General features: G+C 40.9%; 1 protein-coding gene across 3 annotated transcripts in view; it reads right to left on the bottom strand.

Annotated features, from left to right (window-relative positions):
• dclk1a (doublecortin-like kinase 1a) overlaps nt 1-17,470 on the bottom strand; it is a 48,428-nt gene that overhangs the window by 27,443 nt on the left and 3,515 nt on the right. For all 3 annotated transcript variants that reach the window (XM_063486556.1, XM_063486552.1, XM_063486553.1), the window contains exon 4: nt 4,284-4,383. In XM_063486556.1, coding sequence (XP_063342626.1) covers nt 4,284-4,383 — 100 coding nt within the window. The remainder of the gene's footprint in view (nt 1-4,283; nt 4,384-17,470) is intronic.

The raw sequence follows: 17,470 nt of genomic DNA, 5'->3' as shown, positions 1-17,470 counted from the left end.
GGACATTTGGGATGTTTAGAGAACATTACCATACTGCCCCTTAATGGTCACATGAGAGTATTTAATTGAGAAATTAAACAAAGGATCCTACGTGGGTAAAAGCTGAATGTATACTCTCCATTCTCAGTAAGATTTTTAAAAAGATCATTTTCATTCCTTTATGGTCATGTTGCAACATTTCATAGAGGACATTTGGGATTACACCCTTCAGCACGTTTCGGTTTTAATAAAAGTTACATGAAACTGATGCTTAATAAATATTGGATATGGTTGGGGATGGAACAAGGAGTAGTCTGATTACAACAATTATCACAACAATCTGTTGGAATATCTGGCTATTTGCAACTAGAAGTGTTGCATTTAAATGCATTTGGCACACATTCTTGGGAAATACTAGGAGTGATCAGGGGACAGTTGATATATGGTACCATGTATTGAGCCACTACTAATATGGTTTAGTTTTCCAGGCTTTCTGAAGGTCTTTCAAAGTTTTTCTTTGGACATTGGCTGCTTTATCACTGCTCATTTTCAGTCCAGTTCTTGTACCGGACCATTCTCACAGGAATGTTTTTATTCATTAATTATTAAGCCATTAACACTGACCCATGAATCATTCAGGCTTAAAAAATGCACATAACACAAGGAATGACCAGTGTTGTGTCCACACATAATGGATAACACAGAATCAATTTTAAGTAGTATCTTTAACCATTTTGTTACTAGGAGCATGAACAAAACACATTATTTGTTCCAATTTCTTTAGATGAGTCTATGAAAAATAATACAGATAACAGTTTGACAGACTTAAAATAGTATTTTTGTACCAACAACATCTGTTCCTTCAGTTAATAAATCTAATGTTCACTGAAGTCTCATCAGAAATGGTCTCAATGGAAGTGTACCTGTTAAGAAGCCATTCTCAAGGAAAATAAATAGAGAACAAAGACTTATGGATGCCAAATTACACAAGAACTGTATGGAAAATTAGTGACAACAGGTCTTATGCGAAAGATCCCAAACACACTCCCGCTGCCGTAAAGCACACCTGAATAGAAAAACACACAAACTCCATATCAGTCATGGATTGGCCTCTCCAGAGCCTGAACCTCAATATTACTGAAGCAGCGTGAGATCATCTTGACAGAAAACAGAAAAAAAGGAAGCCAAGATTCAAAGAGCTTTGAACATCCTTCAAGAAACCTGGAGACCTATTCCTGAAGACTACTTAAAGCAAGATGGCTTGCCTAAGAGCATTCAGGCTGTGTACAAGAATAAAGGTGGGAATACCAAACATTGACTTTCAGGCTCATTAGATTTATACAACCTCAGTTTTTGCCTGTTATAATGTATTTGCACAAATGCATCTTTGGACCTATTTCACACTTTTCTAGCAAAATATAAACATGGGTGCCTGAAAACTTTCCTTTAGATCACTATAGTATAATTAACTCAATTACGATTACTTTACCAGGCCTTTATGTCCTTCACACATTAAGTAGTCAACACAAGGTCAGAAATCAACGCTTGAAGTTTAAACGCAGTTTTAGGTGAAAGTTAGAGATGTACGGGGTTGAGTTTGACATATCTGGATTCTTCAAACACGTGTTTTCATCAGGGAGCTGTCTGACTAGTCTTCATTCAGTAGCATGACAGCAGCCTATGATACAGGCAGAGACACAAGAACAAGCAGCCCTGAAACCACTTCTGTGGTCCCCACAGAGCCCTTATTTCAACATCATTGAGACAAACTGGGAATACATGAAAAGAAACCGAAAACAGAGGCAGCTGAACTCCACAGATTTACAGTGTATCGAAGAGGACTGGCGCTCTTTTAACAACAGCAGCTCAAAAACGAATTTGGAGGAAGCTTTGAGGTGGAAATGGCCCTATTGTACTCTTCCAGCAAGAAAATACAGCAAATCCTGATGTACTAGAAAATGTACTAATGTTCTCTACAAACTCTAAGAGCAAGGACGACAGTGGGCATGCTTGCTGTGGTGTTAGTGTGTTTTTTTGTTCACACACAGTTGTAGCGAGCGTGGGCAGATAATTAAATTTTCATCACACAGATAAGAGGTGCTTCTTAGCTATAAGTGATTGGTTTAAAATGCTTATGGAGACAATCATCAGTAATTAATTAAACATAGTTGAATCACAGGCTTATAAACCTTGCCGCATGAAGGAGAAAGTTTTGTTGTTATCATTCTCAAGACAGAGGAAGGTTACCAAAGGAAGACATAGCTAATGAAAGCAGGAAGGCACAATGTGCTCCAAATGAAAGAACAGTGAGGAGGAGGAGTGAGGGGAAAAGGGAGACAAAAGAGGGTAGGGGGTGGAGGTTTGCAACCCAGGTGGGATGGATACCTGGGAAACAAATAAATTGAACAAACCTTTCAACAAAACCCAGTGCACACTCATTCATGTAGGAGACAGGAAGAGAGATGAGAAGGTAAGAATACAGATGAGCACTAAATGGCAGGAGTGAAGGGAAGGGGGAGAGAGACAGGCAGCAGCACACACAGATGGGTAAAGTGAGGACAGAACACATCCTCAGTGGATAGCAGTGGGGAGACAGGCAGAAAAGAGGGAGAGGAACAATGGTAAAATAGGTTAGACGGTGGTTTAAGTGCAGTGGACTGAGAGGAGAGGAGAGGATGAAGTAGACAGCCTACAGCTGGGGTGTCGAACATGAGGCCCGGTGGCCAGAATGGGCCTGGCAAAAACTCCAATTTGGCCCATGCAATGGCTTTGGAAAAAGTGTATGAGGACATAAATTTCGTTTATTGAACTGCTTTTAGTTTTGGTTTTACAGCCTTTGCTACATTTGTAAAACACCAGTAAAAAAGTAATAGAAAAACAATTAAATGACAGAAAAGATCTTGTTTGATTTTAGTGAGACAAATCGTGCTGTGAATTAGCAAAACTCTTCTGTGTTACAATTACAACACAGTCAGGGCAACAAGCTACCAAAACTTTTTTTTTTTAATTGCAATTTTATACATTTATTTCTTGCAACTTTAGCCCAAAGTGTCAGCAGCATTTCTTCATCATGAAGAGAAACAGACAGTTTTTATATGAAGATATCTCCAGGGTGAAATGTGTACTTAAATTTCTTTTACACTGACAGAAATGGGACTTTCACTGGTCAAAGTGGGCTGTTTGTGGCCCAAAATGTAAAATGAGTTGGGCATCAAGCACAGGGTTGAACCAGGAAGATGTGGTAACTGCCAAAAAGACTTACTGGTAATGTTTTTTTATTTTATTCACTTAAATGTTTTATGATGACGTGCATGTACTTAGCCCTTTATCACCCAAGTATCATACAGGACCCTGGACTTATTTTGTAATTTTGGCTGTAAAATGTCAAAATAATTGTTATCGTTCAGGAATCCTTTGAATTTTCTCTCTAGCCTAAAGTGGTTGAGGAGTTATGCTAATGAAGGAAGAGCTGTTTTTCTTTCTGTGTTCAGAAAGCAGTACCTTATGAAAGCTCTGTACTACCATGATACACCAAATATCTTCTATTCTTTCCAAAAGTATTTTCCTTTTGTCTCTAGCACAAATAGTAATTGTCACGGCCAGGAGGATCAGCGTCCAGCTGATCTGAGGTTTTTTCTATCTTTCTCTCCAACTTCCACTCTCTCTCTCTCCTCTTCTCTATCGCCGGGGCGGAACTCATTGTGGGTTCACACCCTCGGTGGGAGGAAACACCTGAGCCTAATCAGGGTGGTCAGCATTTAAGCCAGGCTGTGACTGCTGTTCTTCGCTGGATCGTTGTCTGCCACGCATTAGTGAAAGTCAAGTCTTACAGCAAAGCTACTTCAAGTGTTTAAAAGTGAACTGTGTAACTAATCCTCGTCTCCCCGTCTACAGACCTCCTGGATTTCCTCCCCGTGTGATTCTTTGTGTCGAGTGTGGAAGAGTGAACCTGTGGCCGTGAGTGTGGCGAGTTGGAGAACGCGTGACTACCCCCTTGGATTTCCCCGGAGCCCCGTCCCTCACTTAATTGTATATAGCACTGCCCTGCACTTCCTGTAAATACACAAGGTGGATTCTGTAAATAAATTATTGTGTACAGGTGATTCTGGAGTCCTGCGCTTGAGTTCTCTCCGTCGAACCGTAACAATAACAAAGTTGGAGTCATATAAAGAGTGCTTATAAAATGACTAATGTTTTTTTTTTTAAAGATTTGGTTAATTTGATAGAAAATAGAAAGTAAGGAAGGGAGGGAAGAATGAAATAGGAAACGTGAGGATAGAAATGTAAGAGAAGGTATTTCTCACCACTTTCATCCAGCATCAAGTCATCTTGATAGCGGAACTTCTCTGGTCCACAAGCCACAAAGATGTCCTCGTCACCAAAGAAGTCCTGCAGGCATGACACCTGAAAAGATGGAAGAGCTCAGTTTTTGTAAGGTTGGCTAAATGCTCAACGTTTTATTCAGGAAAATGAGATTTTCTGACAAAAGCAATTTGCTAACATGTTGGCAAATTTAGTCACATAGTCTACTTTAGTTACTTCTAAGCTGCTGATAGTGTTTGTATGTATACATTGCAAACTGCGAGAGCCACTCACATGCTCTGCATTGTGCATGCTCACAACACTGCCTTCCTCTGCCTGTGCTCAGGTGAAGGGGCACATTCACTGAGCCCCAGGACTGTGAAGAACACCAGAGGTGTGTGCGTGTTGGTTTTGTTTGGTTCATTTTGTGTGCTCGCCAAACCTCTTTATAGACAGTCCATGTTCCCGACAAGTCCCCAAGCAGCAGCGCTGTGCTGCTTCTGCACCTAATCAGTCTATCAGTAACCATAATGGGACCTTGCTGACTCACTAATTGCTGATGCACCGTAGCTCATGCACCGGACATCCAGAGAAGCAAGTGGGGTTAAATGAAGGCCAGTATCTTATAAATGGTGGTGAATAACAAAGAGAAGGATGGATGAGGTAGACGGACCTACAGATAAAAGGACTCTGAAGGCGTCGCTGTCATTATTTGATGAGCTCCCTAATGTGCAGTTAAAACCAAAGCCACAGATTTGGTTAACACCACAGCAAGTGTAGGATTATTTTTTAAGGCTGTCTACAGAATGGATGCCATTTCATTAAGAGATGCCTAATAAACACATTGTTCACAAATCTTCAGCTGCAGCACAAGACAGATGTTATGTGCATTTTTAATTTGTAAGATCACTGGTTCTCTACCAGGAAGAAACCTCAGCAATGGGCTGTTTATGATGACAAACAGGATGAAAAGTACACCACCGTTCATTTTTTTCCTATTTGATTTAGTCAACAGCTAATTCCATATCTCATCTAAACGCTGCGTGACTTGCTCAAATAACTTTAATTACACCCCACAGGCCAACCATCACATTTCAATTCTAAGACATCAATATTCCAAATGATATTTCTCCACTGGAAACGGTACAGTCAGAAAGGGATTTACTGGAAGACAATAGTTCATTCATCTAGTATGACAAATCTCCCACCAAAAACCTATTAGGAGCTATTATAGTTTAGGCTGCATGCAAGTGTAACACCGCCTGAAGTTAGCACACAAACACAAAGCTTCAGTTATTGCATTTTCATGGCAATTAACATCCAAGAATCCATTTAGATTCCCATTAGCCACCAATCAGTGCCCCAAAAGAAAGTCACAAATGATGTAACAGCATTATCAGCAAAATGCCAAATAAACAGCAAAGAGGCCACTCTGTGTGTGTCAAGAAGGGAGTTGTCCTGCTTTACCCCCCGTAGACCCACAGATGAGCCAGCGGGGAGATAGAAAACAAGTTTAATCTCAGACACAGGCTCTCTGTGGAGTATGGATCACTTTCATTTAACTTTTCAAATTAAGGCTTGTGTGTGTCTGCGTGTGTGTGTCTGCGTGTGGAAATGATATTACTCCAGTTTCATAACAGAGTGCATATTGCTTTGTTCTCTGATGTCCCCTGATAGCGCTGGTGATTATTTCAGGGGCGAGCGGCTCACCTTCCTAACAAGATGGCGTGATACAGATGCCGGAAACATTTCCCAAGTGCGTCAGTGCTGACGACTTGGCCACTTCTCTAAAGGTAAAGATTTTTAATTCGAGTATTTTTCACATTTTTTTCAAAGTGATATCAGATTTTGTGCTTACAGTACACTGAACACAACTTCTACTTTGAAAGCACAGCGATTACTGATAAATTTGTTACTGATAATGTTATTGGCTGCTTCAGGCTCAGGCAAAACTTTGGTCTCACATACACTCATGTTTAGTTGCAGCAAGCTGAATCTGCCACCTGTGATGCTCCAATGAACACATCTCTCTCTGTCTTTACACAGCCTACGTTACATCAGTCACTCTCTAATGAAGCATGCTGCTTGGTCAATTAATTAATGAGCTGACTGAAAGAAAATGAATTGCCAATTGTTTAGATAATCAAACACAACTGTGACCTTGTTTTTGAGAGAGAGATGAGAGATGTTGAGCTTCTGAGTCCTGATGATATCTTTGCATTTTGAACTACTGATCTGACACGGTGAAATAAATGTCAAAGATGCTTTGCTATAAGCTGAAGCAACTGGATGTAATGGCTTTCTTGTGATAATCAAGGACAGGCGAAGTGGTGAGAGTGCTCACTTTGCTGGGAACCCTTCAGTAGGTGTGTCAAGGTTACCTGAGTGGTGAAGACAAGGTTAGGGTTTACCTGCAAGCTCTCATTAATCATAGCCATCTTGAGCCGTTCTCAGCTGCTGTGGCAGTGTCCCCTATCAGTTGTATGGGCTCAGTGGTTAACTTCTGTATGCAGCATGTGTGGTCACAGCGAGCACTCTGACCACTGATGTCTGCAGGAAACCACAGGAGCCAGTTTCCCAAGTCAGCTGAGAGAAATAACCTCTCCAGAGTATCCCGGGTCTGCTCTGCATCCCCCTCCCAGAAGGACATGCCTGAAACATCTCATCTAGGAGGTGAAAAAGAGGTCTCCTAGTCAGATGCCCAGGCACCTCAACTAACTCCAAGAGGCCCGCCAGGCACAGCCCAAAAACACGACATGGACTTGCCATCCTATGGGCTCACCATATGTTATATTGTGCATTTCTCATTCACGTCCCTAAAAACAGGAAAAAAGTGCAACTACACAGATTTTGTCTCCAGGTGTATAACAGACAGCATAACATAAACCAGCACATGTGGCTCTCTCCTTTTTGCAAAAACTGCCAAACTGTCCTCGCCCTCTACCTTTTGCCCTCTTGTACTGCATGCAATTATAGTAATTATCATGCCAAGTCTCAGCACCTTTGCACTTTTTTTTAAACACAGAAAAATTACTTTAAATAAATATTTCTTTTGATGATTTTAGTTTAGTACGGCCTTGCATTTGCACGATTGTTTATTAATCAATATGAACCAGTATATTTTTGTGTGTCCATCCATACCAGAGACTGTAGAAATGACTCTTAAATATGCATTTTTATGCACAAATCTATGATCAATAATATGTTTTTATTTTATTTATCTTTATTAGAGTTATTCTAACAATGTTTATGTTGTATACACTATATAAAAGAAATGACCCAACAATGCTCTCTGATTTGAGGAGCTACAACTGCTAAATGTTGAGTGCAAACATTGATCCACTAGTTGTTTCATCTCTAATGGAAAGATTTTTCTTTTGACATCTAAGACTCTTCGTTTGAGCCTCATCGATTTAAAGCTTGGGCTCTTTTGAAATCTGTGATCTTTATTGGCATGACGCACATCCTGTTGTTCCTATCAATTTGTGCAGGACTGGAGCAGAGGGCTGTATATATCTGTATACATCTGCTGCTCTGAAGCAGTTGGATTGAGTCCTTAAGTCAGGACTGCTGCCATTTAACAAAGACCCTCATTTGAAATTAGGATATTTGAAGCATCTCAACCTGAGAACAACAAAAATACTGGGCAAACATGGAGGGAAAAAAGCACGCAGAGTGTAATAAGATAAATAAGTGAAAGAATGAGGATTCAGGGAAGATAAGGACGGGAAATAAGGACGAGTTTCATCTGGGGCAGCTAATGAGCAACACACAAACACAAACTGTGTACTGAGACTGGTGAGTAAAAGTATAGCTGCCATGGTGATGATGCCCTTAAGGCACTGTTGCATGGTTGATGCATGCCACTGACTGCAACGATGCGTACATGGTGGGAAGAGAGCTCCACCATTAATATTTTATCTACTATGAGCATGATTTTCCACTGCTTCATTCACACAAATGCAGAAACACGCCCTTGTGGCACATGACCTGGTTAATGGTGAAAAAAAAAGACGTCGAGAGAGGAAGAAGTGCTTTTCTGAAACACTCAGGAAGACGGATCAACTGATGATGAAGAGATGAGTGAGCTGGTAAAGGTGAAGAGAACAAAAGGAAAAGAAAACAATCAAAAACAAAATCAGAGAGAGATTAAACCAAATCATCAAATCCCCCGAGTTACAGAGGAAGCAAACAGAGGGGGTGGGGGGGGGGGGGGGGTGGTGGCAGCGGAGAAGATCTATTCCTGACTGCTGCTCCGAGCCCTTATCCGAGCCCAATGACAAAACAAGCCACTTTGATGTTTCTGATGCTCCCTTCTCCCAGAGAACCAGCACAGTTACACAACATCTACTGCTGCTAAAACAAGGCCGGGGTGAGAGAAACGGAGCACCGGAGGAAAAGACTCATCTAAATCTAATCTAATCTAAAACAGTGAGAGGAGAGCAGAGCAGTGTGGAGAGTTCATAATCTTCCCATCAGCTCAGCACCAGTAAGGAAAAAAATGTCAGCTTATTCTTTGCTGGGCCTTATGGGCCTGACCCCGAACTTCTTCCTTTACTGTCCACTGCTATCATTCTTAACAGGCCAGTTTAATAGGTATCACTGTGTTTTATATAACAATGGGGGGAAATTTTTGTTTATTTTGTTTATTTTCCACAATGGAAAAAAAAACAGTTAGAGAAATCCTTGCAGAATAAACCTCCAGCTCCCGGTCAACATGCATAAAACAACCAATAGTCCATTATGAAGCTGTTTTATGTCGCCACTACGCCATCTAGTGTAGAATCACCTAACTCCATTACGTGTCTGTTCCTCGTGCTTTCTTTAATTTGCTTTTCATTTTGTCTTTCAGCAGAAATACAAATCATATTTGGGGAAACCTGCAGTTTTTGGTCTTACACGGTGTCGCAGCTAATGCAATGTGCAGAACATTACAGCAAAGGAGGATGAGAAACTGACGCAGGGAAATAACTGCCACCACACGGTGGCACTGTTAAATAATCACAGGAAGAGGACACAGCCAATACAAAATCCCACAAATGAAAAAAGAAATTGACTCAATTTACCTGGAATCAAGAGAACTGAAGCACATGAATGTAATGACAAAAGAACAACCTACAACTGAAATTAAACATATGCAAAAGTATTCACCTACATTCGCCTACCTAAAGGTTAAGTAGGAACATCTGGGACACAAAAGAACACATGAAAACAGTTTGACTCTACTGTGAGTCATAGCATCTATCCTGCTTTTTATAAGATCGCACATAACATATGGCATATACAGTGTTAATGCTTATTTGGCAAGGAAAAATGCACACACACACACACATTTAAATCAAAGCATCTGTCTGGCTCTCACTTTCCATCCGCTCTCGTGAATCATATGCTGGTAGCAAATGATCAGTGACAACACTTCTCGGATTGCTCATTTGGCTCGCCTATTTATGTCCCTCTGTCTGATTTCAGGAGCTGACAGGTGGAAGACACACCTGTCAGCTCCTGTCACATTTTAGTGGGAATTTCTGACAGCCAGTCATAGATAGAGACGATAATGTGTAACTACATGAGGCTGCATGCAATTGTATTTACTACTAGGAAACAGGACGTTGATATCTGCTTAAATTTCACTTAGTTTGTACTCTTTATTTCACATCACTAGTCACTCAGTTTATATTGTTGGCTTTCGAACACATCAGCAAAGGTGGGAATTTGTGATTTTGATCATTCAATGACTTTTATGAACCAGAAATAATCCCAATTAATTAAAAAAGAAAACAAAAATACAAATGAGTCTGTACCCTTCCTGCACCTCATTTTTGGGTACTTTTTAAAATGTTTTTTCTTTCTCTGATAACAAACTTAGTCAAACATATGGCTACAAATCCAGAATTTAAAAAAAGAAACAAGAGCAGAAGGAGAAGAAAAGAAGATTCAACCACTAATCTTTTGCACCACAATAGATGGTGAGGTCAACATAATCCAGCCCACGGAAACGCCACGTCTCAGACTGAGGAGGAGCTGTCTGTGGTGCTGAATCGACCGTAGCAAGCCAACAGGGCCTTTCACGCTGCTCTGAAAAAAAACTTTCCTTGTAAGGATACCGAAGACGGGAGGATAGACAGATGGTACTGACAGACACACAGACTTGACGGATTAACAGACAGATGCTCTGACACAAATATGGATATACAGAAACAACAAAGGGTAAAGTGTTTGTTTCTATCATTCAGAGCCTCTGATGTGAAGAAAAAAACCATGACACTGACTGACAAAGCTTTAATATTTAAGCAGCAATACACTGAGGAAGCAAGAAACATCATAAGAATTTCACAGTGGCAGTGCAGTATGTGTGGCTGAGGGGTGGGACCAGAACTGGTATAATTGCATGTTAGATAAAGAACATTTTGTGTGTGGGAACAGAAAGCTGTGTAAATGGGTGTTATTTTACAGAAGCAGCAGCAGTGACTGGTTTGTAATAAAAGTGTTTAATATGTCTAGTTATTGTTTTTCTATATGCTTAAGCTATACTGTTACAGTGCAGAACTCCACTGGCACAGGAAGTAGTAACCCAGAGGAGACAAAGAGAAGTGCAGAGCCACCTGACTAAAGGACAGAGAGACAGTGATCTAACAGAGATCAGGACACTGTCCGTACCCTGACGGTGAATTTACACGTGACCTCCCGCTGATTTAATCAGCACAACGCGAAGAGCCCAGTTTCACCAGAAACTGAATGTGAACTGACAGAGAGGAGCGGGGAACAAGGGATGGCAGGAAGAGCCGGGGAAAAAAGCAAACAGAAGAAACAAAAAGCAGCATTGATGTGGGGCCAATTAACTGTGCAGCAGGCTGAGTTGGCGCTGGTGTTACTGCGTTCACCTCAAACCAGAGCAGCAGACTGCCTGCCTGCCTGGCTGGCTGCTTTGTTGCATAACAGCTTATGTAACTGCTTCTGGCCTCCACAGGGGGAAAGCAAACTTTCTTGTGAAGCTGTTTGATGCACGTCTTTCTAAATTTGACAGCATCTTCCTGTCATTCATTTGTGTAAAGATGTTTTTCCTCCTTCTTTCTCTTTCAAGCTACTGGTTTCAGCCAATAGTCGGAAACCGGCGCGCGTGCAGGAGCACGTGTGTGCGATGCATAAAATACGAGTGTATGCTGAATTAATGAGCTAAAACAGGTTTTTAGAGCCTAAGTAAGCGGGTGTCACGGGATCAATTAAGTGAGCAGCGAGGAAGCAGTCTAACTAACTGCTACGCAGAACAAACTTGAGGGCTGAAATGGAATATTCTTTTCATGGTTGATTCATCTGCTGATCACGCTCTCAATTAATCCATAAAATGTAAATTCCATCATAATTTTTCTGACAAATGCTTTGAAATGTCTTATTTTGCTCAACTAACAGAAGAAAATAAAACCTGTGGCAAGGATTCAAAATCAGGTTAATTATTATACAAAACGAGGCTGGATAAGGATGCGGTCCCAATATGCTACTTGCAATAAACATAAACAAACATTTACCAACAAATCAAGAACAAATAAGTCGTCAGTCCAAGTCTGACTGACTCAACCACGGCTAAACAAATCTTCCAATATGGCTTCCTAATAAAATGTAACTCCAGCCTTTTTTAACTGCAATAATAGAGTAAAGACAAACATGCACTACTCTATAATGCATATACTTAAAGATGCCAACATGCAGATTAAACTCAGCTGACCTTTTGAAGTTGATGCTGATAGACAGAAATAAAGAACAGTGAGCAATAATGCAGGCTCTGATGATGGTTTAAAAAACATTAATGACACCATTAAAAAAATGCATAATAATAAGTGAAGTAATACAACTCTTGGTCATAAAGGATGCAAAGATTTTGCTTCTGATGGTTTGGTTCTGTTAGCCACACATTAACATTTATCTTTTGCAATTTTAAAACTTCTGAGGTGTTTATTGACAAAGCACGGCATTTTTGCCTTCCAGCTGGCCTGGATAAGCTTTGTTCAAATAAGATATATCTTCTGTCACATTAGACAAAATCTAATCTGACAGATGATACGTGTCGGTCCGACTCTTCAAGCAACCAAAAGCATGAAGCTGGAATCCAATCTTTCAAATGCAGATTTATTTGAGGCAGATTAGAGAACGAGTGACTCAGGAAGTGGATGAGTCAGACTGTATATGTAGATGCATGTGCGTGTGTGCGTGCGTGTGATAAAGTTGTGGTGTGACTAAGTCCTGAACAGTCTGCCAGGGCTGGAAACGTCTGCCATCGATGCTAATTTGGCAGCAGATCCTCTGACTACAATAGGCTCTCCAATCTGCTACAGTCACTCTTCACTGGTGGACCAAGACACACACACACATACATTCACACACACACACACACACACACACACACACACACACACACACACACACACACACACACACACACACACACACACACAGACTGGCTTACCAAACCAGAAGGAAACAGACGGACAGACAGACAGCCTGAAAAAACAGCCTTCTATATTGCCTGTTTACACACAAAAACAGCAGGATAGTCTTAGCATTTCTGCTTGGGAATGCAAAACTACACTCCACAGTAACAAATTGACTATGTACTAGCAACAAATACACATATACACACTGTGCTGAGTAACTGTGACTCAGCAGAACAGCAGGAGCAGATGGGGGCTCTGCTTCCCACGATCCTCATATAGAGAAAAGGTGACATCATCAACATTAAATACATCCCGCAGAGAATAACAAGATCTAATGCTTTGCATATGAGCATAACATAATCGCTGTCCTTGCGTTCTGTAAGTATCACTAATGTAGCACCCTCTCTATAGTCACTGCAGAGCTGGATTCAGACTCAGAGGGAGAAAGGAGACAGGCACAATTAAAACAATGAAAAACAAAACAAATATGGACTAATGTGCAAAAAAAAAAAAAAAAAAACGGAGGGGGGTGGGGGGGTGGGGCAGAAAGAGCAATGCCATATGTTGCAGCCTCTTGGATTTGGGGATGCATGTTGAGTGTGCTAATTAAATGAAGACTAGATAGCCATGAAAAAAGAAAACAGTGGAAGGCTGCCAGCAAAGTGACAGACATACTGAGAAAAGTTAGGAGAGAGGACATATAAGACCAGAGGACGTAAAGATGTGGGGATAGAAAACTGGGTGATGAGGATGAATAATATATGAAGATGCAAATAGAACAGATGCAGTCATGGGTGGAGAGAAAATTTTAAAAAGGGGGGGTGGAGAAAAAGGAGGTTGCAGAGGAAACAGAAGATGACGATAAAAGGATATAAGAGATTCTTTTGCCTTGCCAACAAGCAGAAGAACAAGCCAACAATGCAGTTAAAGAAGCGAGAGCTGCACTGCAGATAGTGAACAAGTAGTTCGTCACTCCTACAAGTAACCTCTACCTCACCTTAAGAGACGTTATTATGTTGTTTTTTAATACCAAATGTAAAAGGGGGTTGACATAAAAATATAATGGAAAAGGAGATGAACAGTGCATAACCTCTTTAAATTAAATCAAATTAAATGGCAGCAAACAGCAACTTACATGTAACAGTGTTGTGTTTTTTTCTATAATTTAGCATCATTTCAAATAAGAGGGAGAAATAATTTCATAATTTTGGAGACGTCTACAACCTTTAATGTGCAGAACATATGTGCACAACATATGTGCAGCCATGCAGGCAGGCCTGTGAGGCTTTATCCTGGGCTAAATGGGGCACTTAGCTAAACGCTAACATGTAAATGATTTCTTAATATCCTGACGTTAGCAAGGCATATTCTTTATCAAGTTTAATATCTTATATTGGTTTAAAAATAAACAAACAAATAAAAAACACTAAACATTTGGTACAGGTATTTGTTTACCATCCACCTGCTGAGATTGTTCTCCAAAAGATGTACTAGAGACAGTCTGATGATCTGCAGGTCAGCCGGATTCATACAAAAAGGTAACAATCATCCATGTTATGATTCTGGAGATGTTCTACTTTGGATCAAAGCAGTGAAGGGACGAACAAGTAGACACGCTGATGCCGTTAACCCTACAGCAACATGGCCACCATGGCATTAAACTTAATGATATGATATGATGTTTTAGGGGAGAAGTGTGGACTCAAGTAATTTTCCACCTTGTTCAGTTTAGAGAACAAAAATAGCATATCAGCCTATGCTGCTTAATTTACCAATGATTTCAAATATTTCATGTTTTTTTTCTGTCTTCTAACTTTATGGAAGTTAACTGACTATTTGCCAGCTCCTTTTCTTTAGCATTTTTTTCTCTTTGTTTTGCATATTTTTTCCATTTTAAAACCTTTTCTGTAAACATTTATACTACTTGGGTAAGTGTCCCCTTTTTTATGCGTGTTTTAGCATTAGCATTAGTGCTTAATGTAAGAATGCTACCATTTGCCTATGCTCAACCCCCTGAGGTACAAACTACAGGGTCTGAGTAATGAGACTCTGAATAATAGAATGCAACCGACCTTAGAAATGAGTAATCAGCATCAAGTGCCTGCAGTTAATGGCCAGTGATGCATGAGCAGAAATCTAGATGAATCCATTCAAAAAAGGGTGTGTGTCACTATCCATGCTTAAATGGCCTCAGCAGGCTCAAGGCTGGCAGCTGGGGTCCTACATAATGTGTGTGTGTGTGTGTGTGTGTGTGTGTGTGTGTGTGTGTGTGTGTGTGTGTGTGTGTGTGTGTGTGTGTGTGTGTGTAAACACAGCTCAAAAGTATTAATAGGCCAGCCGTGTCCGTGTCCTAAGCCACTTATGGCTCGTCTCTGTTCTCCTAAGACCAACCAAGCTACACAATCCCACCGTACTATGACATCACATCAGGTTTGCTGGTTCCTAAGCAACTAGATCAAATCTTCATAGAAACTGGCAGGGTTAAGAGTTTGCCGAGAAATAGGAGATTTGTGGTAACCCCAAAGGCGAAAGGATGGAGCTAAAAATAACAGCTATCAGATACTACGAGACCAGCATGGTAGAATCAATGTAGCAGTGTAGTGGGGGTCGGAACTTGATCTAGATTCTTGCATTACAGTCGGAAATATGATATCCAAATGAACACGGTGGAATGAGCTCACGGAGAGAGTTCACAACTTGTCCAATCTCCATCGCATGCATTATTGCATACATGCATTACTGTAGACAAACACGTAGGTATCCATGATTTAGAACATCCTAATGCTTTATTATTACTGACTAAAATGTACTGGCGGCACTAAGTGCTGAAATGTGTTAGTTATTGCCTGTTCAAACTAAGAATCAGATCTAATTTACAGCTGTCAATTTGTATTATATGTGTTATGTATTTCTTAATCGGGGTATGTTATTATAAGACTGTTTGAGATTACATAACATACTAACATAACAAGCACTGCAGAAATATCCCAGCGTTTCCCAAAGACCATTGCTTTCATTTCAATCGAAAGACCTGAAACACCTGCACACAGTCAGGTACAGATTCATACATGCACCTGAACCTGCATATAGAAATGAACAGGTGTAACAAAATGACTGACAGCTAAACACATTCCCTCAGCAGCATCTATATGCATGTTTTTCCTTGAACTGAACTTCTGAAGATCGTTTTTCGTGTACACCTAAACCCTTCCGCACTGACTCTGTCCTCATTACAGGGGTTAATGAAGGAAAGAAGCCCAAGCTCTGGTTTTCACAAGCTCTCTCTCTCTCTCTCTCTAGGCTCTGCAGCTCTGTTGGGACTCGACGCTACTGCCAGCAAGGCCCAGAAACCTACTTCTGCCGTAGGCTCAATGACTGATGCGGCTCAGCTGACGGCAGCAGGCCACACAGGCAAAACCATGCAAGGACGCGAGCATGCACCTGCGCGCACACTCTACTTAAACCTTAAAGTCCCTTTATCCTTACACACACTCAGGGAATTACCTTTGGCACACTTCTGATATGTCAAAAGGTACATTAGGTAACCCCTGCCATTATTTATCCAAAATGTTACTCCTATGTTTATTCAGACATAATAGTTCATTCATTGGTACTTAAGAAAAACATGTTTGATTTTGTCATACTGCATCATGATGAGGTTAAATTTCTTTAATGAGTTCCCCTTTTTGTAGCCATCAAGTTAAAATGGATTAACCACAGTTCACAGAGGGTTTAAATTTCCTACAGGCTTATCTAGTATTTAGCAGACCTATGAAATAGAAACAAATACTGACACGCAAAAATGTTCTGAACCCTTTTGCTCGCTGCTTATTCACCATTAATTCCCACCTTACAGTCGAATCCCACGTTCTCCCCTTTTTCTCCTCTCTTAATAACATAATCGCAAACTCTCCCACAGGCATTAACCGACACCTACATACAAAATCAGACATAAAAATGCGAAGGAGCTGGATCTGCACTCAGCCCAGCCCAACTAATTTAGCAGTGTGCGTGTTACCATGCCTACAGGCCCGATCAATACTTTAACTAAAAATAGCATAGCCGTAATACGCCTACTTCAAATTGCAGAAGGCTGAACGTGGCAGGAGCAGAATTTATTCTGTAATTTCCAACATAAGTGTAACCAGTGGCAGAGGAAGTGGGCACTGGGCAAAAGTGTGAGTTTAATCCCCGACAGGAGGTTTCTTAAGGTGATCCTAGGATTTTATTGGCTGGGCCTGCGTTCAAACAGCAGGTCACTTCCTGCTGGGTTAGCGGTGGATCATTAAATAGACAGTGTGGCTTCAGAAATGGGATCATAAACCAGTGCGAACACATGCAGATCAATGTTTAGAGTTGGGATAGATGCTAGCGCAGTGTATCAAAATGCCTATTAAGCATGAAAATACCACAAGGCAAAGAGAATATTTGTTAAGACGAGTCAAACAGTGCCCTATTAGGAGATAGCTGTATGACACGAAGTAGCCAGACACCCTTCACATCCAGTACAATCTGTTTAACTGATGCTCCTGCCGGCGGTGCATTCAATAACTTACGACATGACCTAGAGAGAGGCAGAGAGAGAGACAGGGGGGAGCACGGACAGATGTACAGACAGAAACGATGATGATGATGATGTGGGCTGGCGTGAGGGATGGAGTTGGGGACATGAAAGCAAACAGGAAGAGACTGGAGAGTTAAAGCATGTCAGAAGTATAAGCTAAAACCTGACACGCTGGCAGAGACGGCGTCTTTCTCTCTGC

The sequence above is a fragment of the Pelmatolapia mariae genome, linkage group LG10_11 (assembly GCF_036321145.2).
Source record: "Pelmatolapia mariae isolate MD_Pm_ZW linkage group LG10_11, Pm_UMD_F_2, whole genome shotgun sequence".
In the NCBI taxonomy this organism is placed as follows: domain Eukaryota; kingdom Metazoa; phylum Chordata; class Actinopteri; order Cichliformes; family Cichlidae; genus Pelmatolapia; species Pelmatolapia mariae.
The sequence above is the reverse complement of the archived record's forward strand: the minus strand, read 5'-3'. Positions and strand labels throughout refer to the sequence as shown.